The sequence below is a fragment of the Cenococcum geophilum genome (genome assembly GCF_001692895.1).
Source record: "Cenococcum geophilum 1.58 unplaced genomic scaffold K441scaffold_64, whole genome shotgun sequence".
NCBI classification, from domain to species: Eukaryota; Fungi; Ascomycota; class Dothideomycetes; order Gloniales; family Gloniaceae; genus Cenococcum; species Cenococcum geophilum.
The window spans coordinates 294087-319381 of record NW_027137622.1 but is presented as its reverse complement, the minus strand read 5'-3'; the positions used below and the strand labels follow the sequence as shown (position 1 = coordinate 319381).

The 25295-nt window shown below is 50.0% G+C and overlaps 6 protein-coding genes across 6 annotated transcripts; 3 read left to right on the top strand and 3 right to left on the bottom strand.

Annotated features, from left to right (window-relative positions):
• Positions 1-513: 513 nt before the first annotated feature.
• On the bottom strand, positions 514-1673 carry K441DRAFT_668585 (uncharacterized protein). Its single transcript, XM_067650019.1, has 3 exons — positions 1319-1673; positions 943-1259; positions 514-889 (listed from the first exon to the last, which is right to left on the bottom strand). The coding sequence occupies exons 1-3, from the start codon at positions 1374-1376 to the stop codon at positions 830-832; spliced, it is 435 nt and encodes a 144-aa protein (XP_067498252.1). The 5' UTR covers positions 1377-1673; the 3' UTR covers positions 514-829.
• Positions 1674-4337: 2664 nt separating this feature from the next.
• On the top strand, positions 4338-6147 carry K441DRAFT_586965 (uncharacterized protein; the record flags this gene model as incomplete). The annotated part of the gene is made up of 4 exons (XM_067644655.1): positions 4338-4438; positions 4490-4744; positions 4792-5201; positions 5261-6147. 4 exons carry the CDS (start codon positions 4338-4340, stop codon positions 6145-6147), a joined length of 1653 nt encoding a protein of 550 aa, XP_067498251.1.
• A 2045-nt stretch (positions 6148-8192) lies between these two features.
• On the bottom strand, positions 8193-8967 carry K441DRAFT_690398 (uncharacterized protein; the record flags this gene model as incomplete). Its single annotated transcript, XM_067652380.1, has 3 exons — positions 8193-8369; positions 8403-8859; positions 8906-8967. The coding sequence occupies 3 exons, from the start codon at positions 8965-8967 to the stop codon at positions 8193-8195; spliced, it is 696 nt and encodes a 231-aa protein (XP_067498250.1).
• A 925-nt stretch (positions 8968-9892) lies between these two features.
• On the top strand, positions 9893-13032 carry K441DRAFT_668582 (uncharacterized protein). The gene has a single exon (XM_067650018.1). The coding sequence runs from the start codon at positions 10062-10064 to the stop codon at positions 12744-12746; it is 2685 nt and encodes an 894-aa protein (XP_067498249.1). The 5' UTR covers positions 9893-10061; the 3' UTR covers positions 12747-13032.
• Positions 13033-13227: 195 nt separating this feature from the next.
• K441DRAFT_681579 (C6 transcription factor-like protein) lies at positions 13228-15988 on the bottom strand (the record flags this gene model as incomplete). The annotated part of the gene is made up of 3 exons (XM_067651489.1): positions 13228-13948; positions 14053-15517; positions 15649-15988. 3 exons carry the CDS (start codon positions 15986-15988, stop codon positions 13228-13230), a joined length of 2526 nt encoding a protein of 841 aa, XP_067498248.1.
• A 189-nt stretch (positions 15989-16177) lies between these two features.
• K441DRAFT_708639 (nucleotide-diphospho-sugar transferase) lies at positions 16178-20340 on the top strand. The gene is made up of 6 exons (XM_067653792.1): positions 16178-16742; positions 16826-17784; positions 18132-18983; positions 19040-19637; positions 19726-19862; positions 19918-20340. Exons 1-6 carry the CDS (start codon positions 16415-16417, stop codon positions 19987-19989), a joined length of 2946 nt encoding a protein of 981 aa, XP_067498247.1. The 5' UTR covers positions 16178-16414; the 3' UTR covers positions 19990-20340.
• The last annotated feature ends 4955 nt before the right edge of the window (positions 20341-25295 follow it).

The window sequence follows — 25295 nt, the reverse complement described above, 5'->3', positions numbered from 1 at the left end:
CGGGGTTGCGGAAGAGGCCGGGAAGTAGTCTGAGTAGTGGCAGAGAAGCCCTTTGTGGACTTGGAATTTGCGGGCTTCGGGGCCGACAAGGATGGTGATGAGTTCGCTGTGGTGGAAGGTAGAGCTGTTGGTAGGGTAAGCTGGATGATCGGGATGGAATGCGTTTTGTTATTTGAGGAAAGGGTGTGATGGTCTCTTGTGACTTACACTGGGGGCGGATGGTTTTGTCGCTTCTCGTGCGGACAGAAACTTGGAGTTGGAGTATCTTCAACTTCTTCTTTCAAAGTTGCTGGTCTGCTTATATTGGCTGCTCGGCCTGGATTGATTGGTCTTGGAGCAGGATTCGTTGAGTGCTCTGAACCGATGCGCAGCAGTTGAAGACGGAACTCACCACATAAATTGTGAAGGAAAGGCATACATAGAATAACCTCAATATCCGGCTATGCAAGATTGATTCAGAGGGTCTTAAGCCACACTAAGACCGAATATTTCTTGTGATATAACTTTAACCAGGCGGAAAAGGGATCTCATTGGGTTTAACCAAATGTGCATTACTTTACCTAGTCGAAGCATTGCGCATCTACCCGTAAACACTATAAAAGCAATCCTCGTGCACTTTTGTCATGGTAGAATAAATTGATTTTGCACTACCTGACTAATATTGTTTTGTGTTGGTACATGAGCTTAAGGTCATGATTTAATAGGTGGAAGATATCCAGACGCCCCCCGCTATGCTTTAGATGGTTGTGATATCATAATGCTTATCCAAGTAGCATTCACAAAACTGGAAGGTTTACACCAAGAAACTTGAAAGACAAAAATATGCGCATCAGACTCCCATCGATCTCCCTCCCCGCTTCGGCAATGTCCATGGTTCTTTGCAGACAATCTGTATATAGTATCAGCAACAGTTCTTAGTAACTAGTGTTAAGCGGAACCTACCTCGCCTTCGCTGTATGCCCAAAAATATACACCCATGCCAATTATATAGTACAATGCCGCGTTGGTTGCCTGGTATTGGAGTACCGCTGCGAGCGCGCTAAGAGGGAACACGATCAGGCGTGCTTCGATGGATCGGTGGACTGAGGTGCCGGCAATAAACTTCAATGGCCATTCGAATGCGATTCCAAAGAGACCGAGGAGAAGGTTGATGACTTGGAGGACGGGTACAGGTTTGACAGCGCCGTCGAGGTTCTTCGTGAGAAAGTCCCAGAATATCTTGGGCCAGAAGAAGCCTTCAATGGCTGCGGCGACTTGGTCTGAAGAGTTGGATATTAGCACAATTGGAGCGGGGTTGGTGGTAGCGGTGAGAGCTTACAAGTTGCGGCGGTGAGGATGATCAGGCGTGCCCAGTGGTTCTTAATGAGCTTTCCCATCGTGTATTGATTTGTAGAGTTGAGCGAGAGGACGATTTACCGACTAGGCGGTTGATCAATGAAGATGTTCAACGATTGTAGATTTGGCACAATCGAGCTACCAGAAGTTATGAAGGCGCATGCTTCTGGGATGGCGGCTGTGTTTTGTTATACAAATCGCAGCGGAGGCTGGGAGTCTGTGGGTAGTGGTAGTGGGACGAGGGTGAGGGTGTTCAAGTATCAGGACGGTGGATATCGAACCTGATCCGTGTCAGCGGAAGGCATGAAGGGCTTTTGGTTCATGCGGCCTTTTCGGATAGAGGCGGTTGCTGGCGCCCCGCGAATGTGGTGGTGCCAGAGCGTCTTTGCATGAGGGACCAGAGATTAACCGCCCTGGCATCTCGGGACGAATCACTCGCAAGATCGCCTCCCGCGCCCGTAATCCGCACAGACCAGCCATGCCTGTCACACCAAAGGCACAAGTGATACACATGGTGATTGGCGCCTCCAGCCATCGCTAACAACCGAGTGCATCCTGATGCATGCTCTGTGCCAGACTACCGCCCTCTAGCTATTCCTTCTTTTGGCCGCATCGGTGAATTTGTCTGCCCATGCATCCCCCATGCGTCACCCATGCATCATCATGCATCCAATCGCCGTGGCGTAACCTACCAAGCTCCTGATGGCGTTGAGCGCCCGTCTCTCTCCCACGGCGAGGCTCTCCCAGTTCAAGTATTTTCTTTTGACAAACGGCTTTTCTCGGCATTCGCTAGTTTTCACTGAAGGATTGAAGCCAGAATTCAATGTGCTTTCGTCATTAGCCTCCCAGCCCGAGTTTTCCTCTTCCTCCGCTATGCTATGCAAGCCAAGGGAGAGGTGTCTCTTGGGAGGTGCGTTATGGGTACATTTTCGGATTTTTGGATTTTCGGTCATCTCGAAAACTGAACAAGGGCCCCCGCTTCGCTACCCAGTCTTGTGCTTAGCTCGGATGTGATATCACACAGCAACGCCCTGCCTCATGTCTGCCAGATCCAAGAATCACAGCAAGAACCTTGATAAGAACATGCACCCATTCGAGCATGACCTCGTGGACTTTTATTCGACAATTATTCGACAAGGCTCGGCTGAAGGCTTAGCAACTCTTGTCCTTTTGTCTCCGAAAGAATGTACCACTAAGCGCCTGTCTCTGGGAAGCACGGCGGCTTGAGGTTTCACGCAGGAACTCTGCTTCGATCAAATGTTGGTGGCAGATTAGATGCAGATGGATTTGCTTAATCTTCGAAGGGGTTGAGGCTGACGAGCCGGCAATAGTCTCGGAACAACCTCAAGCATCTCATTCGAAGGTCACTAAAGTGAGTCCGGTGATGGCTGGGCGTGCATAGTTTAGAAAGTGCAGATCGCGTTGCCAGAAATAGTAAGCCACAGGCGGTGGAAAGACTTGGGCAGGAGCACGACTCAGCGGAGGTCTTGGCCTGGTTAAGCGGGCTGTCAGCGCTTCGAGGGCGGGGAAGATTGGCTCGGCTGATGTTGGGGTGCTGAGCGATGCTCGGTGATGTTGGCAGCCTTTGCTTTTTGCGAATTCGCTGGCCCGAGCCTCCAACCACCTGCGTCGTGCCCCTCCCGACCAAGCCCCCGGCGGCTGCCCAGCCTTGATCGGGCCCAAGGAGCGTGATAACCCTACAGCTGCAGCGGAAAGCTCCCAGGAATAGTCTTGGTCACTCGGAAGCACAGCAGCCACCTGCGTGCCATCGCAATTCATCACCACCGTCGGCCGTCTGTGACCAACTTCCCGAACCACAACCCTAATCAGTGCCGTTCAACAACTCTTCGACACCATCTCTCTCAATTGCATCTGCTCACCTCTAAAAGCCCGACCTTGCGACCCCTGTTTTCCCTCGAGCCGAACTGTGTGTGTTACGACTGTGTTGGCCTAAACACGTAGTGTCTGGCGTGTCTACACAATCCCTGCCGTATCAGATTTTGGCAATTTCCAGGCGCATTGAAACCCATCTTCACCCTTTGACGACCCCCCATCGTCAAATCTTGAACTCCTCCTGCCAGCGCGCACTGCCACTCTGCCCCGTCAGGTGCGGACAACCCAATTCGGCTTCTCTGAGCCATTCGAACGAGTTTTGTTGTGTGATCACGAGCCCTCAACCGCCAGCGACTGAGTCTGTGCCGCAACACTGCCCCAGCTACGGACCTCTACAGGCGCATAGTCTTAACGCATAAGAACCAGTCCTTGCGGAAAGAGGCTCTTGTGATAAGATCAGCCTAGGACAGCCATCAGTCAAAGCTTGACTTCAAAACTAGCAGATTCAGAAATGGTACATCGATTGCCGCTACAGATCTGAGACGCTTGTCCGGCAGCCAAATATAATCTGTCAAGACACCCCCTAGATATCAGATTGCCCAATTCTAGCCGCCTCCGTGCTTCAAGATTGCCTGATCCCCAAATCTTGGCCTTTTCTTCCCGTTCTCTCCGAAATCAAAGATTATCTCTTCCCCTTCACATAATACCGGATACGGCAGAATTCCAGACCATCCGTTTGAGCCACTTTTTCGACCATCGGTTTCATCATTTACCTGCCGATCACAAAATTCTCTCACGGCACGTCCGAGTTCCACCTGATCTACCTCGAAATCACATAGTCCGGCTGGAGGCCTCCCTCATTATCCCTCGCATTCCTGGAAAGCTTAGCTGTCAACACCGCCTTTCTCCCTCCGTTCCTTCGGCACTTACGTTCATTTCGTTATCTGGCTGGCCGGGTTCAACTCTGCACTTGACTCTCTTTTCTGGTGCTGCTCTTTTGCAGAGAAACTACTCTTCCAAGTTACGTCCTTTAATACTCTAATAGCAGCGGTTCTCCCGTTGACCGGCGGTCCTTCCTTTCATACTTTTGGACCTCATACTGGGATATTGAGTGTTTCCTAATCTACTTGTGATTGGAATTTTCTTTTCTCTACTGGAAAAATACCACCATGGTTACACAAAACCAGTGGATGCGGTGGTTTTCCATTAGGAAGTGTATCTTCTACTTCCTGTTCTGGGGAATGCAATGGGGACTTTTCGCTTATGGATGGTAAGAAAATAACCGTGAAAACAACAAACCACAACATGCTAACAAAGTCAGGTACAAACAAGCAGGCGACATACGCTTGGCAGCGCTGAATGGGCTGAAGTTCTCCGTCTGGATCTCTCGAGGTGCTGGTCTAGTGTTATCGGTAGACGTCCTGATGATCCTCCTTCCCATGTGCAGAAACATCCTCCGAATCATTCGACCAAAGATCCGATGGCTACCATTAGACGAGTCCCAGTGGTTCCACAGACAAGTAGCCTATTCGTTGCTACTATTCAGCTGCATCCATACGGCTGCCCACTACGTCAAGTAAGTCGCTCTATCTCCAGTCCTCGAGTACGTACTAATCAAGGCAGCTTCTTCAACGTCGAAAAGACTCAAGTCCGCCCAGAAACCGCGGTACAGATCCATTACACGCAAGCTGGCGGAATTACTGGACATATCATGCTTCTCTGCATGCTCCTGATGTACACGACCGCTCACCACAGGATACGACAGCAGTCATTTGAGACGTTTTGGTACACGCACCACCTTTTCATCCCATTCTTACTGGGCACGTATACTCACGCAACCGGCTGCTTTGTGCGCGACACTACTAATCCCTACTCTCCTTTTGCGGGTTCGCCCTTCTGGAACCACTGCATCGGTTACGAAGGCTGGCGATGGGAATTGATCGGCGGTGGGTTCTACCTAATCGAAAGAGTCTACAGAGAAGTCAGATCACGCCGAGAGACGGCCATCACCAGGGTGGTCCGCCATCCATACGGTACGTATAGGCCCCGCAACGAGAGCGGCCCCGAGGCAGCGAAAGCTAATGCAAGACAGACGCCGTGGAGATCCAGTTCAGCAAACCATCAATGAAGTACAAGGCGGGCCAGTGGCTCTTCCTCAACTGCCCGGACGTCTCCTACCACCAGTGGCACCCCTTCACCATCACCTCCTGCCCCTACGACCCGTACATCAGCGTGCACGTGCGGCAAGTCGGCGACTTCACACGAGCCCTCGCCGACGCCCTGGGAGCCGGACAGTCGCAAGCCAAGATGTACGACGAGCTGGACCCGATGGGCATGTACGAAGTGGCGCTGCAGCACGGGCAAGAGATGCCACGGCTCCGCATCGACGGCCCCTACGGCGCTCCCGCCGAAGACGTGTTCGAGAACGAGATCGCGGTGCTGATAGGCACGGGCATCGGCGTGACACCGTGGGCGTCCATCCTCAAGAACATCTATCACCTGCGGCAGTCGCCCAACCCGCCCAGGCGGCTGCGCCGCGTCGAGTTCATCTGGGTCTGCAAGGACACCAACTCCTTCGAGTGGTTCCAGTCCCTGCTGTCATCGCTCGAAGCCCAGAGCATGGGCGAGCCCAGCGCCGACGGCGCCGACTTCCTGCGCATCCACACCTACCTCACCCAGCGCGTCGACGTCAACACGGCGAACAACATCGTCCTCAACTCGGTCGGCACGGACAAGGATCCGCTGACGGAGCTGAAGAGCCGCACGAATTTCGGGCGGCCCGATTTCGCCAGGCTGCTGTGTGGCATGCGCGACGGCATCATGGATCGCAGCTACATGAGCGGCTTGGAGAGCTCGCTGCGCACGGATGTCGGGGTGTATTTCTGCGGCCCCAACGTCGCGGCGCGCGATATCAAGAAGGCGTGTAAGAAGGCGACGTGCCAGGAGGTCAATTTCAAGTTCTGGAAGGAGCATTTTTAGACTGTTGCGTTTGGGTTTGGTTACGGCTGTCTACATCTACATCTACGTGTTGTTCCCGTTTTCAGGTTAGGATGGGAGGGGAGGGGGGAGGGGAGGGGAGGAGAGGGAGGGGTAAAATTGGGGGCGGAGAGCGGAAGGGGACGAGGGTAGGGGTCTACGAGTGTATGTTTTTTTCGGTTGGTTGATCACATTCAGCGTTGTGGCGTTCTGTGTTGTAGCTGTAGCAAACGATTGGTATCACGGATATATCCCTATCGAATCAGATTTCCTCAACCGTCTTATCCATGGTTTTGCCCTGTTGGTTTGGCGAAGCGCTGCGGTGGAGTTGAAGCTGCGTTATCAGATGCGCGCATAACGAGCTGACGGGGGGCGGAAATGTGGCAGTGTTGGTGGCTGGAAGGTGCATGAAGCGCTTGCTGTGACTCCGGGAGTATCATCGTGAGTCGGACGATCCCGTCTCTTTCCGTGCATCCTGTGCGAATCGAGGGGCGTGAGGAGGCGCCGAGACAGGAAAGCTGCTGCAGGGTGCCGCAGCCCTGCCCAGGAGGAAACCGTTGCCCAGGCGCCCATGTTCGACGTTTGCCCTCGGTCCAAGACGATCATCCAATCACAATCTACTTATAATAACGCTTACATCAGCTTGGATGCCGCTCGGAAAAATAGTAGAAGCGAGCGGCGATTTGTTTGAAAAGTACAATAACATCTCCACCAGCCAACGCCTACACAAACTAACGGCCAACGTCACGTTGTAGAACTGGATAAGGCAAACCGAACGCAGCAAAAACAATCTAATTTGGCCAGGTAGTTGTTGCAGGATTTGGGGTTGCGTACGATGCTCTGGCGTAAGGCTCTGCACGAGGCTCTACACGAAGTCTCTACGCACGAAAGCTCTGCACAGAGCCTCTCTACGTAAAGCCTTGATACGCAGAACCTTCGCACGCAGAGCCTTCGTGCGTGGAGACTTCGTGCAGAGCCTCGTGCAGTGCTTGTGCAGAATAAAGGCTGTAGTTTTATAACGTATGCAGCGACGCAACAACGAACGCGAATTTAGGAAATCTAACGATGCAGTCTTGTTGATCTTGTTGATTTAGTTATTCTAGCTATTACGAATAACTTTAAGTGTTGTGGTAGTTGATATATTTGGGAGCAGAAAGGCGTATTTTGGCCTAATTTGCTCGTGAAAGTTCTTGCGCCTTCCCAATTTAGGAAGTTTTAGGAATAATAATACTTATTACTGCTTTTTATATTTTATATTATCTTACAAAGTATAAATTAAATCTACTAAGAAAGATTTACTATATATAGTATTAAGCAAGTGAATTAATCTTTAAAGTTTGCGTGCCTTAATATACGCCGGGTAGACTAGTATACGCCACATAGGCTGTAAAATACGCACCTGTGCTTGCGCGTACGTCAATATCAAATTTTCCTAATTAGGAAGGTGTAAGAACTTTTGTTAGGGACCCCGGAACGAAGGTTAAACGCCGGAAGAAGGTCTGGGTCCGAGATAATCCGCTTAAGGCGGCTAGCGGGGTTAGGTAAGTTGGATGGTTAGGTAGTTAGCTGTGCCACAGTAAGCGTGTTATTCATCCAACTTTACAGTTTATAATCTTGATGCCTTAGTGCCTTCAGCCCCGCTGAAAGCCTGTGCGTGCACTTCAAAACATTACAGGTCTATGGACTAATGCACTTTTCGTACCCTTAACACCTGCAGTCACGGACACCCCTACTTCCACCAGCGGCTCTGCGCTAATTATCATTTGTACCTTCCTTACTCTGTTACCCGGGCTGTTCGCCTTCACGAGCAAAGTGAGGTGATCAGCGAGGTGTTTTACAGGCGACGGCGGAGTTAAGAGTTGTTCTGTTGAGGTGATTAGTTTTTGGGGAGATTTATTTTAGTGCACACTTAGAATAGTATCAAACTACGAGGATCTATTATTAAACCCGCATCCACCAAATTACCTATCTCCCTGATCATGTTCGACCAAGGTTTGACCCAAGAAGAAGCATTAAATCTTAATTAAAGCGAAGTGGACCCTTCAATTCTAATTTTTCCCAAGATACACATTCCCTCCACTAACGGGATCTTTGACAGTAATAGAACTATAGGTAATTGCTAAACTCTTGAGTGTAGCCTTCACCGCTTTCAGAAGATCAGCTGAAAAGTTGGGGACCTCTTGAGTCTCTTTTTGAAACCTGTAATTATCGTCTAGGAGATATGCCTTAACTGCAGTAGCAGCTAATATACTCCGCACTGGATGCTCTTCAGGTAGAGACGCCGCTGAAATAATATGCTTTGATATGAGACAATAGGTGTTGGTATCCGACCCTCTTGGGCCTGGAGCGGGATTAGCTATAATAATAGCCCTGATATGCTCGGCCATCAGAGTCTCCATGCCAGTAACACCACACATGTCCGCAATTCTGACGAATTCGATGGCAGCAGTGATTGTTTCCGTTGGTGTTAACTTGCCAAAGATAACTCGCCCAAGGTACAGCCATTGTACCAGTAGTTCGAAACTTCGGATTGAAACGACGTCATCTATCTCGGTCAAGGTTATTGACTGCTCTTCTCCTTCCCGAAAACCCCCTTCAAATGCAGCTGCGAAATATGGGGACTGCTTGCAGATGAGGGTCTTCAAGAGCTTGTATTTGCGGTTTGTAGACCCAATGCGAATCGTGACTCGAGGACCCGAGTACAGCGGGAGGTGGCTATCATATTAGTAAGAACCAACAGTAAATATTTCGAGTCACCTACGAAGTTGCAAAGCCTTGGAATGGCGTATCAGCAATTCTCTCCTCGGGATTAGTACTCGACATGTTGTCTAGGCCCTGTAGAATAAGGTACGGACTCAAAGCGTTAAGGCCACTACTCTCAGCGATAGTCTCACTTAGGGTTGAGCGCACGTTGGGATGGTGGGATATTTTAGTATCAGAGGCCCTGCCCGGTGAGGAAATGAATATACGAGTTATCCCTTAACACGTCGGCGTCTAACATAATTGGCTAGTTCTTATCGATGGCAGATGGACACGAAGTGACGTGTTAAGGGATAAGAATGAACCTTTCTAAAAACATTTCAACCCCGTAAATATTAACAGATGTTCGGAATATTAGTATGAAAACTATCCAAAATCTCAGTCAAACCTAATATTTATGCTTAAAATACATACTCGGATGTGTCCTTGTACGAACTATCTGGCCAAGATGACATTGCGAGGTCGCGACAGCGAATCTGCCTAAGAGTCACCAGTGTGATCCTAAAGCGGTGTGATGCAGAGTACCACCAGATGGCGAGACGTAGGCTTGCAGTACGCTTTCTTTCAGAGTCCGACTTGCTATAAGTCGACTATGGATGCTGGATAAGAGAGTCATGTCCATTCGAGAGAGGCCAAGATGCAGGACGCGCGTGTGGCGTAACTCATTCCCCGCACTTGGTGGAACATTGAAGGACAAATGCCTCAGGCCACCCTTCCATAACCACCTGGAGACTGCATCTGTGTGCTCAATATTGCGAATAGGCAGAGCTGATGCCCGACCTGCAATGTAACAGCAGTATCACTGCGGCAAAGTAGTATTCGAGCTGGTTCGTTGGTGTTCGATGAGGATAGCGCTCGTCACCTCGGTGGTTGCAAGAGAGCGAGAAAGTTCAGGGATTCGCACGAAAAGCGAGGGGCTGACGCGGTCGTGCTGCACTCACTGGTAAAGCAGATAGTTAGGCAACAACGTATGCGGCTGGGGGCCAATGTGTAGTTCGACAAACATATATACATTTTATTACCCCATCGACACTGACCTGCTCCATCTTGTCTTCTGCAAAGCCCCTCTCTGCTTCTGAAGCTACAATTAAAGGAACTATCCTCTTCTGCACAACTTCATACCTTCACATCTGAGTCTACCCTTTCCTACCTTGAAAATGGTCCAACAAGACCCGCCATCGCTCATCGATGAGCCAAATCCTTCATCTTTTGCACATTCGCCACCACCAACTACACCAACCAATTCCCGCTCCAATCGAGTATTCAGTCCTCGCTCTTCCACCTTTCCAGATGATTCTGATTCCGAATTCGATATACTCGAACCAACTCCAGCTCACAGCCCAGGAGGACCTCACTATGATGATCTGCCGCCCTCTTATGAACAAGCTCAAGCAGAAGCCGCTGAACAAGCTCGAGCGGGCTATCAAAACCCAGATCCAAACGATTTACAAGTCCATCGATTAGTTCTAAGTCCAGATTCAACCATTCCATCTCCAGTCCCCCAGCAAGAGACCAATGCTCAACCACTTAGGAATGCAGAAGGGTTAGGGACTACCGTCCCTGTCACTGAACTCCCCAACAGCACAGACATCCCGGTCCATCAAATCCCTAGCTCTCCCTCGGATCCTACAAAACTCCTTTTGGATCGGGTGCTAGATTTTACCCACCATGGCCCGGACGCAGACACCAGATATGCACCGCGGTTGACGCGTAAGATTGCTATTCCACAGAAGCTCTCTCTGCCAGTAAATTCTAATTCCAACACCCGTGGTCGGAGCTGCTCTAGCAGCCGCAGACCACCTCGCCATTCTTTCCCACCCTTTGGTGAAAGCGCGGGTTTTCCGCCATGGGCACAGCGTGGACGCCACAGTCATCGAGGCCATCGCGGTCGTCATGATCACGATCGCCATGATCACGGTCGTCATGGTCATGGTCGCGGTCGCGGTGGGCGTGGTCGCCATGATCACGACCATGACGGCCACCACGATGATACTTATAATCCAGAACACAACCGCTCTCCCTCCGAGTTGATCCCAGTCGAATTCATCCGCGCCTACGCCAAAGCCCTACACACGCACTCGATCCGCCCTGCCGAATTCGCCGCATTCCTCGACGGCCTCAACATCCTCTGCCACGCCACCTCCGCAACGCCATCCACCCTGCTACCCCTATCTCCCCCTTCCACATCCACCCACCCGGGCTCCTCCGATATTATCCAAACCTACCTCGACACCTCCAACTCCGACTTCTTCGCTCCGCGCGGCCTCCGCGTCTCCATCCACTCCCTCAACGCCCTCCTAACCTCCCTCGCGATCCCCACCGACCGTGGCCAGCGCGCGGCTGCGGCCGCAACCGCCCTCGATCCCAACGCCAGCGACTCCCAGCGCTGCAACGCGCTGCACCCGTGGGCCGAGCGCCTGGATCTCGACGTCCCCGCGCCCAGCGCTCACATAACTGCGCTGCGCGAAATGGGGACGCGGCTCCGCGCCACCAGCTCCGCGCCAGCTTCTGCGTCCGCTTCCGCCACCGCCGCCGCATCGCCGCGACGCGCCGCCGACGACGCCTGGGAGGATTCTGGCGACGCCGATGCCAAGCCGCCGCTGGGCAGGAGCGCGACGGCGCCCGCGAGGGGGAGGGGCTGGGGCTGGGGCTGGAACGCGCCGTGGGGACACGCATATCATCCGTATCCGCACCCGCATCCGCATCCACACCCGCATCCGCATCCGCATCCGCATCCGCATCCACATCCAGCGCACCACGCTCACCCCCTCGGCGGCCCCTTCGGCAGCCATCGCGGCCCTAGCTTCCCCTTCGCCCCGCGCGGCCGCTTTTGCGGCCGCCGCGGTAGCAGCAGCAGTGGAGGCCCGACCTTCCCATTCGGCGCGCCCGCGCCTGGCCGTTTCAGCACCGGTCCTGGTGTTGGACAGTCGTGGGCGGCGTGGGGCGAGGAGTTCGGGAAGCGCATGCAAGGGTTGGGCGAGTCGTTTGGGAAGCGCGCGGAGGAGTGGGGGGAGCAGTTTGGGAAGAGGGCCGAAGAGTGGGGCGAGGGTGTTGGGAGGAGAGCCGAGGAGTGGGGCGAGGGGGTTGAAAGGAGGTTTACTGGGGAGGGGGTGAGGGGTGGGGCTGCTGGTGCTGGTGCTGGTGCTGGAGCTGGTGCAGGCGTTGGAGCAGGCGTTGGAGCAGGCGTTGGAGCAGGTGTCGGAGCTGGAGCAGGCGTAGACAGCGCGGCAGAGAACATGGGATTGACGGAGGTGTACGATGACGATGACGACGACGACAGCGCCTCCATCTCCAGCTCCAATTCCAGCTCCAGCTCCAGCTCCTCTGATTCCGACTCCTCGGACGAAGACGAGGACGACACCCCCTCCACCCTCTTCACGCACAAAGTCCGCGCCATCAACGCCCAGGCCGCCGCCGCCACCGCAAAAGGCAAAAAGTCCCCCGCGACCATCGCCTCCGAGCGCGACGCCGCCATCGCAACCGCCCAGGCCGAGAGGCTCGCCGCGGAGCTGAAATTCACGCAGAAGAAGGAGAAGCGCGCGCTCAAGTGGGAGTTGCGCGCCCAGAAGCGCGAGCTGAAGAAGGAGGCGCGGGTCCAGAAGCGCGGGATCAAGGCGGCGGGGCGTGGCGGGGCGCGCGACGTCAAGCGCGAGGTTAGGACACTGAAGAGGGAGGGGAAGCGCGAGCGGCGCGAGGCGAAGAAGGCGTCTAAGCGGCAGTGGAAGGAGATGAGGCGGGAGATGAAGGGGCGGGGGAAGTGTGGGAGGGGTGAGGTGGCTGAGGCTGAGGCTGAAGCCGAGGCCGAGATGGTTTGGGTTGTTGTTGAGAATTTGGGGGATTGAGGGGGGAGGCTGGAGTTTGATAATGTGAGATGCGGCGTTTCTGAAGTACTTCTGGGTTTTGTTTTCATAGGGTTGGGCTCGGTAGCCGGGGTGTTGATGCGCGGACGAGAGCCGCTTTACATCCTGTAGATTTACACCAAGTCGTCCTAGTCATCAGTATAGTTGGGGGGCAAAGACGTTCTTTAACCGGCAGACCTCTTTACTACAGACTACATAGGAGTAAGCCTAATCGGCCTTACATCACTGCACCACAACAATCAGGAAAACCGAACTCTTCTCTCAGACAATCTCTTATCACTTTATAAGTACGCTCCTATCACATACTCCATTTTGTGAAGTCCAAATAAGTCATAGGTCTAACGGGGTATCTATCGCGTGCGCCATTTTAAGAAAGCATAAACGAAAAGTGACAGGACTCCCACCAGCTGAATTTCAAAACCAGGGAATATTCGCTTTTTTTGTTTGTTGTTTGATGTCAGCTTCAGGTCGTGTTCTTCATGAACCAATCTGAACTAGCATCGACCATAAAATTCGTAATATTAAACTCGTTGCTCGTCGCCCCATCATGGATCTGCATCTGATCGTTGGCGGTGGCGGTGGCGGCGAACCCTATCGGGCCATCCAGCGAGACGGGCAGCCGGGGCATGTTGAAGAAGTCGAAGACGTCGAGATACTCGAGCTCGTTGGGGGCCGGAGTGCGGCCGGGCGTGACGGACGCCGGGCGCGTCGAGTGGTGCTTTGGCTGGCGCGAGATCAGGAGGTCCAGGTCGAAGGCGCAGCGCCGCATATCGGCGAGGATCTTGACGGTCGAGGGTGTGGCCCGCTCGCCGTTGGCGCCGGCGGGCGCGCATTGCGATTCTTGGTATTCGGTCAGCACGCGCGAGAGCAGATCACTGTAGCGCGTGCCGATTGGCCAGTATTGACCCATCTCGTGGAGTGTGCTGACGAGGAGGTTGATGGATGAGTCGACTTGGTGATCGATGGTCGAGCCGTGGACGAGCAGCACCCGAGCTGCTACCCAAAGTGAGAAGGTGAAGGGCGGCCCTAGTTTGGTTAATAGGCTGTTGTCTTTAACATAACTGCAAATGGTGGTGATGTTTTCGACAGCGCTGAGACATCGCTGGCTGGCGCTGAACGACGGAGTAAAGATTGGTGATCGAGTAGTTGGATAGGCAGCGGATGAATGGAGCCTGATGACAGTGCTACATCAAAATTAGTCAAATGACCCTTTAAAATGTCTCTGTAAGATAATGGATGGAGCTGGTTTCACAAGCAAATTCAATACCAAGGAGAAAGAGTATCTTACGTCTGATAAGCAGCATGCAACATCACCCAACCACTGTTGACGTTCTTGTTCCCACCAAATATACGCGACATGTTCCCATACTCGTTAGGCAGATTATATTTCCAAGCCTCAAGAACATTGTCGAGAGTGCGATATTCCCTTTGCCATTTCTCAACATCTGACAGCGAACCAATATCGACAGGCTTCTTCAAAAAATTATGGATACGTGAAAGCAACCCAATGATCTCAACGTAGTATGAAAAGGATCCAAGATTTTCCGGCTTGTCCACGGTATAGTCTGTTTTAATTGACGTTTTGAACCACCTCGTTTCGACCGGCACATTACGGCCAAATAGATCCTCACGGCATGGCAGCCTACGGTCAATTTCCTTTTCGTCTAGCGCAAACTCGAAAGCGGTAGCTACAGTGGCATACCGATCCAGGATATAGATTACCCAGAATAGACGGCGTCTACTCTCTTCTTCGATCCAGTCCTTGGGTTCTAGGAGGACTATCGCTCGCAACGTGTAAATGGACGGATACTGGGGAGTAACCATTGTAGAATATGTTTCTGTCGCCAAGCCAAGCTGCACGACAGATCGCGTGATGAGGGCCAACAGATTCCATCCTGGAGGGCCATTTGAGCAGCCGACAAGATCTAGAGCTAGGATAACTAGCGCTTGGAGTGACTTCACTGAGCTATTCTCTAGCCCGTACAGTAAAACCTTCTCCTTAGAAGTCTGGTGATAGCGCTCACGACTCTTGCCAGTAAGGCGCGCATCAGTTGAGAACCGCAAAGTAGTTGCGACAATAGCATGCAGAAGAATGCGATCTGCGTCATCTAGACTCGAAGGTCCAAACAAAGAATTTAGGGTGCTTTGACGATGCAATATCGGACACCAAGGATTAATATGCTTGAAGAAGAGGTCCGCGAGGCTATATAAAAGATCGTAAGGAGGAAAATCATTATCCTGCTGGCAAATCGGTTGCTGAGCGATTGATTGAGGAATCGAAGCCGCAGCCAATCCGAGACGACCAGACTCATATTGGGGCGAAGCTACAGGAGCATATATGTCCCTTGCTGTTCCTAAGTTGCGGAGAGAAGGGTGAATTTCATCGGATGGAATAGATGCCGAAAATCCATTTGCCGGGCCAAGTGCCGGTGTTTGTCTCCCGCCTAGTCCTCCCACGAAATCTGGTTGTATCGAAGATGGAGATTGAAAGGTTGAAGGCTTTTGTAGAAAAAGAGCCGTTTCTGGTCGAGGGATATGAGTCGTTTGCATGAGAGGGCTCCTAAAGACTGGTCCGTCTTGGTGAGGGGATGGATCAGAGGGCGAGCCGCTGTTATTGGAAAGCTGGCTAATCTGATTCTGCTGTCGTTGGATGATCTCCTCCAGCTTGTCTATGTTCATGTAATTAGCTTCCGTCCGGCCTTTGTGTAGCGTGCACAGCCTGGTCAAGTAGGCAACCGGATAAGTTGTATGAGCTTAATTTACGTATTCATAGAAATTTCATGCGTTGACGCGCACGACAAAGCCCCCCCGTCCCATCGCGCATTTAATCCGTCGTGGATAATGGGGTGAGTTCAGGTCTGGTGGAAGCGTTTGATCAACTCACCAAGACGAGCCTCGAGCTCGCGACCATAGCCAGCCCTCAAGCCTGGCTTCTTTCGCTCCTTGTATTCGCACACATGACTATTTTTGACGCACCATCCGCAGCTTGGCTGTCCACGATCACATTTGACCTTTCGTTGCTTACAGAGCTCACACGAGACGCTCATGGGGCGCTTGCGCTTGGAGGAGCCATTGTGGCCGTCTTCCGCACCTTCTGGACTCGAGGCATCGGCACCGCTCCAATTATTCTGGTCATCGTCGGCCGGGGACTGCTGGAAGTGCTTCGGGTTGGAATCTGGACTAACGTATGCCTGCCCGGCGCCGGTCGCGGTAGTCAAGTCCATGGTCAGGCTGTTGTTTCGTTCACTTTTTGGGAGGGTTGATAGCATCGACGGGCGGTGTTGACCCGAAGCAAATCCGCTACAAGTGGGGAAAACAGCCAAGACTCTCACACACCAATCCCCATACCCTCCCCATCGAGCGAGGCCAGACAAGGGACTATAGAAAGATCTCGTCAACGGCTGAATCTGATTCCTCCATTGCTCCACAGTATTGCTGCTCTCTGCCGCGCAGCGAGATTGACCGAGCAGCGGGTAGAATGAAAGAATACTGCCGATATAAGATATGGGATCGCCCATCCTCCAAAGTACCTACAACGAACATCATGTTCTTCGTTTCAACCTTTGCGTCTACGCTCTCCGGCCGTGCTCCTCACGCAAGACTCTTCCTGTCATTTCAAACATAATTCTCGCGCGTTTCCATAATTTGCCATGCCGTCCACCACGCAGGCCAGTGCTGTACGCGGCTTTCCGAAAATCAGAGAAGTTAGGACCTTCATCACCCAAGGGCCTGGCTCTGGCGGAGATTATCACAATGTCAAAGAAGGACACTGGCTGATAGACTCCAAAATCTCCACTCCCATGTCGCAATATGAGAAATATCGCAAGTCGCGGACAAGTTGGGGAATCAATGTCCTTGGCTCCTTCTGCGTAGAAATTGAGGCGACGGATGGGACGAAAGGATTCGCTACTGGCTTTGGTGGTCCGCCTGCCTGTTGGCTAGTTGCTGAGCATCTCGAAAGATTTCTCATTGGTGCAGGTGGGTTCCTCATGTTGTCTTCACCTCCATTTCTCAAAGTTTGGTATAATTAAAGTCCTTCTCTTACGCCTAACGCCTTGCAGACCCCAGAGATACCAATCACTTGTTTGAGCAGATGTATCGAGCGTCCATGTTTTACGGACGAAAAGGCCTTCCCGTGGCTGTGATCTCAGCCATAGATCTAGCAATCTGGGACCTTCTAGGCAAGATCAGAAATGAGCCCGTATATAAGATGATTGGCGGAACGACCCGGGAAAGACTAAGCTTTTACTGCACTGGCCCAGAACCCGCAGCTGCAAAAGCTATGGGATTTTTTGGTGCTAAAGTTCCTCTGCCTTATGGCCCCGGGGAGGGTGCCGAGGGCTTAAAGAAAAATGTCGAGTTCCTCCGGAAACACCGGGAAAGTGTTGGCCCGGATTTCCCGATCATGGTTGATTGCTACATGAGCCTAAATGTTCCTTACACGATTGAGGTTGTCAAAGCTTGCGAGGATCTTAACCTAAACTGGTGGGAGGAGTGTTTGTCTCCAGACGATTCGGATGGCTTTGAGCAGATCAAGCGTGCTCACCCTACCATGAAGTTCACCACTGGAGAGCATGAGTACTCGAGATATGGCTTCCGGAAGTTAATCGAGGGTCGGAATTTGGATATATTGCAACCAGATGTGATGTGGGTTGGCGGCATGACGGAGCTCCTCAAGGTTGCTGCAATGGCATCTGCTTATGACATTCCTGTCGTTCCTCATGCAAGCGGACCCTACAGCTATCACTTTGTGGTCTCCCAGGCGAATTCGCCGTTCCAAGAATATCTTGCGAACTCACCAGACGGCAAGTCGGTGCTGCCAGTGTTCGGCGATCTATTTATCAATGAGCCAATTCCAACGAAGGGATATTTAGACGTGTCGGAACTTGACAAGCCTGGATTTGGGCTAGAGCTCAATCCTGCTGCGCGGTTAATCGATGCAAGCAACATCTTAAATCCAGCGCCGTCAAAGCCTCTAAAGCCAGTTATCGAGCATCAACCGGAGCCGGTTGATGGCGAAGTCAATGGCCATTCCGCTTAAGTGTACTGGTTTGTTCGGTGTATTGCAATGAGCGTTGGACTGGAGTCTTTGGTGGCCGAGCGAAGCTGGACTGCAACCGCGAAGCTGGAAATTTAATTTTTTTATAGATAGGAATATACATGGTTCATTCATGATCAGATGTACTCCTAGCCAATGATCTGCAACTCTCATGCCTATTTTAGAGATGATGCGCTTTTAGCCTTTTTGGCGTTGCTGACGCTGTCGCGATGCAGGGGACGATGAGGGCCAGCGTGGGGCAAGTGAGTGGCTGAAGCTGGGCTTTGTTGTCTCAGCTGTCGATGCTACCATAAAAGCAAGCTGGGAAGGAAATCCTCACCAGATCCTCCTTCTTACTCAATTGTTATACTTACTTCTTTTCTGTACCCCTGTCTCCAAATTTACCTGTTTCCCCAATTGTCCCACCCGCTTACACCATGGCTGCCGCTGTTAAAGACACCATGAATACTTTGCTCGAGAAACTCCACATCACTGGTTCTGGTGCACCAGCTGTGCCGCCCAAAGAGCCAAGCGAAGAGAAGCTCAAAGGACTTCGAGAGAAGTATGAAAAGGCAGAGCAAGGCCAAGTCTTCGCATTCTACGATCAGCTAGACACGGCACAGAAGGCTGCTCTCTTCGATCAGTTGTCTAAATTTGACCCCACCTACATCAACGAGATCGCCGACAAAGCTTTACACCCCCCCAAACCCGAAACAAAAGACACCGAACCGTCCCTCGAGCCTCTGCCAGACAGTGCAACCTCTTCAGTCCTCGACTCGAAAGATGAGGATCTCACCAAATGGTATACGTCAGGGCTGGAACTTATCGCGGAGAACAAGGTTGCAGTGGTATTGATGGCAGGAGGTCAGGGCACGCGCCTAGGTAGCTCTGCCCCAAAGGGCTGCTTCGATATCGGATTGCCAAGCAAGAAGTCGCTATTCCAACTTCAGGCGGAGAGGATCTGTAAGGTCCAGCATCTTGCGATGAAGAAGTACGGTAAAGACGAAGTCATTGTTCCGTGGTATGTCATGACCAGTGGACCTACGAGAGGGCCAACGGAAAATTTCTTTGAGGAGCACCATTATTTTGGACTGAATAAGGAGAACGTGGTCATTTTTGAGCAGGGAGTACTGCCTTGCATCTCCAATGACGGCAAGATCCTTTTGGAGAGCAAGTCCAAGGTTTGCATTAACGCCTTTTGACCGTATGAGTATACTCTACTAATGTAAATCTCAAGGTTGCTGTCGCACCAGACGGTAATGGCGGTCTTTACCAAGCTCTCATCTCCTCTGGCGTTGTTTCGGATATGGGCAAGCGAGGCATCCAGCATATTCACGCATACTGTGTCGATAACTGCCTAGTTAAGGTGGCAGATCCTGTGTTTGTCGGATTTGCGGCCTCAAAGGACGTGGATATTGCAACCAAGGTTGTGCGCAAGCGTAATGCCAAAGAATCTGTCGGTCTTATTCTGCAAAAGAATGGCAAGCCCGACGTCGTTGAGTACTCCGAGATCAATGCTGCTACGGCCGAAGCAAAGGATCACAGCAAACCTGACCTTCTCAAGTTCAGAGCGGCCAATATCGTCAACCATTATTATTCGTACCGCTTTCTTGAAAGTATCCCTGAATGGGCCCGTCGTCTCCCTCACCATGTTGCTCGTAAGAAGATTCCGTACGTTGATATCGAAAAGGGCGAAACCGTCAAGCCTGAGAAACCAAATGGCATCAAGCTCGAGCAGTTTGTATTCGATTGCTTCCCCTTCTTGTCAATGGACAAGTTTGCCTGCATGGAGGTGAGACGTGAAGATGAGTTCTCACCACTGAAGAATGCCAGAGGTAAGATCAGATACATATCCGTCAGGATTCAAGACTCTTTATCACCTAATACTATCAAGAATCACCTTTCCCGACTAACATTCTATAGGAACTGGAGAGGACGATCCAGATACCAGCAAAAATGATATCATGACACAAGGCGCAAAATGGGTTCAAGCTGCGGGCGGTGTCGTGGTAAGCGAGGGCGAGGAGACCGGTGTCGAAGTGTCACCTCTGATCAGCTATGTAAGTCAACTCTCTAGGTATCTACTCAAGCGTAGTTGTGCTAATATTGATTCAGGGTGGCGAGGGACTCGACTTCTTAAAGGACCGCACAATCAAGGCACCGGCCGTCATCGAGAAGGAGGAGTAAAGGTGCCTCAGCCGTCATATGCCATGCACGAATTTTTTTGGCTCCGACCTTATGAATACTTGTGGTCCGATGAAAATAAAACTGGTGCATGAAATAGACCTCTTTGATTTTTGAAGGTCGGAATACAGTGGCTCGAATTGAGTTAACTCTAGAATAAAAGGCCAGATAGTGTGGCTCAAAGACATTCACTTCTAGAGCGATTTGCTGTGCACCTTTGATAAATGCTCTGCAATTCTAATAAATCTTCACAAACGCCAAAAATGTATTCCTTGCATGCCGGCTGCTTCAATCACAAGAGCCAGCTGTTCGAACCCAAACTTTAACACAACTTCAAAACGATACCATAACTGCAATTTATAGAGGTTTTACAATACTCTTGTGATCTCGACGAGCCTCCCAGCTGCCCAGACTCAGCGTTTTCGTTCCTCGCATCAACACTTTCCCCACAAAGCCAAAATTAGTTATTTCCTTGCGACTCTGCCTTCATGATTCAAGAATTCAGATCTTCATCTCACAAATACGATACAATAACAAATTGGTATATACCTTCCTAAATGGGTTCATGCTCACGGTTAGGAGTATAGAGTTATGAATTCTTGTTATTAATGGTTGGCGTTTTTCCAGACGTCTATGTGGCTTGCTAGAACGCGAGACAATCATAAAGACCATTCTAAGCAATTCCAGTGATGATCGGGAGACTCTAAAGGCCCCCTGTAATACTCCTCTTAAGCGATACCCCCCTTAAGTAACACCCCCTCTCTAAGTGATACCCCTCTGCATATATGCGGTATATAGTGTTGGTAGGGGGGGGGGGTACTTGGGCAGTCTCTTTGAGCTCGGCGACGTGTCACGTGACAGCGCGCGGGCCATCGTGTAGATACCTTCTCGGGGCCTTCGAACCCCTGAGATTCTTCCTCATAGAGTATCATATGTATCATTTCCATCAGCCTGCTCAGCGTCTGACATATAGTACGTCAGGAAAACGGGGAGTGGCGCAGGAAATTTGGTTTCGCTAAAAGTACTTTTGGGGCCCAGGGCTAGCTTTCCGCCATATTAGCCAAACCCTGGGGCTATACGCTAGCTTTTCGCCATATTAGCCAAACCCTAGGGCTATACGCTGGCTTTTCGCCATATTAGCCAAACCCTGGGGCTATACGCTGGCTTTTCGCCATATTAGCTAAACCCTGGGGCTGTACGCTGGCTTTTCGCCATATTAGCTAAACCCTAGGGCTATACGCCAGCTTCTGGCTATAAAATAAATATTATTACTATTATTGCATTTATTGCTATTAGGGTATTAAAATTCTAAAGGCCTNCTNTAGGCTCCTAGNAGGCTTTTTAGCAGGCTCTTAGCAGGACTTTAATTTTCCTAATTATTTAAATCGTCCTACATAACAGTACCATCGGGTCCCCATTCTATTCCCGACAGCCTCTACACGTGCCTTTACATACCCCTTATACACCTAAATACCACCTTATTTTTTAACCTTTCTTCACCCTCCTTACCTAGGGAGGCACCAGAACGGCAGCCAGCAGAGGACTGTGACCAGAACTAGACGACGGTCGTCAGAACCAGACGACGGTCGTCAGAACCAGACGACGGTCGTCAGAACCAGACGACGGTCGTCAGAACCAGACGACGGTCGTCAACGACCAGCCAGCGAACACCACGATGCGATTCGATCGATCGATCGAATCGAACTAGAGGCCTCGATATCAACGCCGTCACCAAATCGAATTCGAGAATCGCAAGGAGGCCGTCCTAAGAGAGCAGCACCCCAGATAACCACCGTTCGAATGTACAGCCGGCGAAACGCCTGTAGAGAACGATCGATTCGAATCAATTAGAGCCTTCAATCGGGGGCGATCCCTTCCCTAAATTAAATCAGGTACTGACATGGCAGGCAGGCAGGCAGGCAGGCAGGCGCAGGCAGGCAGGTAGGTAGGTAGGTAAGTAGGTAAGCAGACAGGTAGGTAGGCAGGTAGGACCGTCGCCAGAACCATGACCGTCGCCGGAGCCAGACGATAATCGTTTGAACGACCAGCCAGTGAACACCACGATTAATTCAATCGGGTCGATCGAATTGAACCAGAGCCTTAATATCACCCTATTACCAAATCAAATCGAATCGAATCAAGGCTCTTAGGGGAGGCACCCCAGACGACCACCGTTCAAACGTACAGCCAGCGAACGCCATAGAGAACGATTCGAATTAAACAATCAATCGCAATCAATTAAGCAGAGCCTTCGATCGGGCCGACCTCTATCCCGAATTACAGATACAGATAGGTAGGTATAGACAAGTAGGCACGACAGGCAGGCACAGACAGGTAGGCACAAACAAGTAGGACAGTCAGACAGGCAGGACAGGCAGGATAGGCAGGACAGGCAGGACAGGCAGGATAGGCAGGACAGGCAGGACAGGCAGGACAGGCAGGGCAGGTAGGGCAGGTTAGGGCAGGCAGGGCAGGCAGGGCAGGCACGCAGGCACGCAGGCACTAGGCCTAGTTAGGAAATCAGTACATAGCCGGCGGATCATCGGGAACGCCGCCAATTGACGATTTGGAGTCTNCGAGAGATATCCCTTATAGCTACCATTAATTTTAAATTTTAAATTTTATTATTTATTTTATAATTATAAATATTGCAGCTATAGGAAATATTATATAAAATGTATAAAATGTATAAAATATATAAAATGTATAAAACGTACGAAACGCACAAAACGTATAAAACATGCTAATGTTGCTAATGTTGCTAATATGGCCCCGGGCTAGCCCCGGGCTAGCGTAAATAAGTGTACATAAGCAGATCAGCGGATCCAGCTGAAATGNCCCCGGGCCAGCCCCGGGCTAGCCCCTGGCTAGCCCCTACCACCCTCCCGTTTTCCTGACGTACTATTAGGTCCCCGCTATATTCCTAATAGCCTATATATACCTCTACTAAGTATCCCTATATAGCTACCTAATTTTCTTACCCTTTCTTTTCTTATATCCTCTCTACCTTAAAAGGCATAATAATAGCAGCTAGTAAAGGGCTGTCGCCAGGACTAGACAACCGCTACTAAAATTAGATAACTATCGCTAGAACTAAATAACCGTCGCTAAAACTAGATAACCGTTACTAAAACTAGATAACCATTACTAGAACTAGATAATAACCTTTTAAATAACTAGCGAGCAAACACTATAATGAATTTAATTAATTAATTAATCGAATTAAACTAGAGCTTTAATATTAGCCGTCGCCAAACTAAATTAAGGCCTTTTAGGGAGGCACCCTAAGTAACTACCGTTTAAATATGGCCACTGCTAGCCATACACCCCCTAAATAATACGCGTACACCCCCTAATTGATACGCATACACCCCCTACCCTATTTAGTTTAGACGCTCCCTTATTAAGTTAGATGCTTCCTCATTAAGTTAGAATATTACGTGCGTTTGACTTGTTTGCGCCTGTATCGCGAAAATTAAAGTACGCGCCATGTAAGTTTTATGACTGCAACATTACGATCAAGTCTTGATTTTAGTTATAGTATAAGTAGTAGAGTCTAAATTTGGATCGCGTATAAGTCGATTAATTAGATTACGCAGTACTTTAAGGCGTCGCGCAAACTGATTTAGGTGCTGCTAGCTCTGCGTCGCACCGCGCCCGCGCCCACGCCCGCGCCCGCGCCTGCGCCCGGTAAGACCCAAATTAAACACCTCTGCTTCGCACCCAAGAGCCTATAATTGCGGAGCGTCGCGGCGGTCGGGCAGTTAACTCTACAACTAGCTCTATAATTGCCAATTACGTTAACAGATCTACTTGTAGAGTCCTTAGTATTTAAGCGAAATACTATAGGCTCGCACTTTAATTTTTATAATATAGGCGCAAACAAGTTAAACGTACGTGATATTCTAACTTAATGAGGAAGCATCTAACTTAATAATGGAGCGTCTAAACTAAATAGGGTAGGGGGTGTATGCGTATCAATTGGGGGGTGTACGCGTATTATTTAGGGGTGTATAGCTAGCAGTGGCCTTAAATATATAGCTAGCGAATACCTATAGAGAACGATTTAAATTAATATAATTAATCGATTAATTAAATTAGGCAGAGTCTTTAATTGGGCCGGCCTCTTCCCTAAATTATAGATATAACGTAGTCGGCAAGCCAATGGGCCATGCAAGCCTCCGGGCCATCCCATCAAAATCGCGAAAGACGCGACGCGTTACTCAACTATTACTTCAATGGCTACACCACAATAAGAAAAGCCCCTTTTTCAAGAGGGTAGACTTATTCTACCTCTTAATGCCTATAAGCAAGGCCAATTCTCAAGTTTCCGATCTGCCGTAAAGACATACGATGTACCCTGAATAATAGCCCAGCAACGTAATAAAGGCATTAAACTAAAACGCGGTTCTACTGCCCTAAATCGCCTTCTTACACTAGTATAAGAAGAGAACCTTAAGCAGTGGATTCTATTAATAGATTAACGTGGTATACTACCTAGGGTTACTACCGTACGGCAGATAGCTAGCCTTTTAGCTATCTAGCATACCAAATTATAACTAGTTGGGTACATAACTTTATTAAGCGCTATAATAACCTATAATCTAAATGGAATCGTAAGTACGACTACTAGTGTGCTAAATGCGAGGATTATATACTTATTTAGGCCTAGTTTAAACACGTCTAAGATATAAAATTTTAATATAGGATTCTTAATGAGGATATTTGGAATTTTAATAAAACTGGCTACTAGATGGGTATTATTGCAACTATAAAAGTTATTACTAAAACTAATAGGGCTGGCCGGCCTAGAATAGTATAGCTAGGCAATTAAGAATGGGTTATAATTATTAAATATATTAATGCCCTAGGGGTTACAATTCCACCACTTATTATTTTTAAGATAGTAATATACTAAGCTACTTAGTATAAAAACGATATTATCCCACACAACTAATTAATTAGTGTTAGTAATAATAGCTAGACGATAAATAAGATTAGCCTAACCTAGTTAATAGAGGTTTTTAATAAGCATATAAAGGATTATACGGTTAGCATATATCGGCTACTAGTACTAGATAGCCACAACAGTTACATATCGCCTAAATTTAATCGGTACTGCCTAGATCATCAGATAGTTGTCCTCTATATACTAGCGCATTCGTCGCATTTACTATAGCTACTAGATATAGGCTATTTCTTAATCCTTAAGCAATTATATAAACGCCTTATTAAACAGCTTATAGGCTATAGTATTAACTATATTAATAAATACAAATTCCTACCACTATATAGGCAGGCTAGGCCTA

Excerpts from the sequence above, each read along its gene's own strand:
- K441DRAFT_668585 (XM_067650019.1), bottom strand. The coding sequence starts at position 1,376 with ATGGGAAAGCTCATTAAGAACCACTGGGCACGCCTGATCATCCTCACC. Across the intron at positions 1,260-1,318 it reads CATCCTCACCGCCGCAACTT|ACCAAGTCGCCGCAGCCATT; the intron begins GTAAGCTCTCAC and ends CCAACTCTTCAG. Across the intron at positions 890-942 it reads GGGCATACAGCGAAGGCGAG|ATTGTCTGCAAAGAACCATG; the intron begins GTAGGTTCCGCT and ends TACTATATACAG.
- K441DRAFT_668582 (XM_067650018.1), top strand. The coding sequence starts at position 10,062 with ATGGTCCAACAAGACCCGCCATCGCTCATCGATGAGCCAAATCCTTCA.
- K441DRAFT_708639 (XM_067653792.1), top strand. The coding sequence starts at position 16,415 with ATGCCGTCCACCACGCAGGCCAGTGCTGTACGCGGCTTTCCGAAAATC. Across the intron at positions 16,743-16,825 it reads AAGATTTCTCATTGGTGCAG|ACCCCAGAGATACCAATCAC; the intron begins GTGGGTTCCTCA and ends AACGCCTTGCAG. Across the intron at positions 19,863-19,917 it reads TGTCACCTCTGATCAGCTAT|GGTGGCGAGGGACTCGACTT; the intron begins GTAAGTCAACTC and ends ATATTGATTCAG.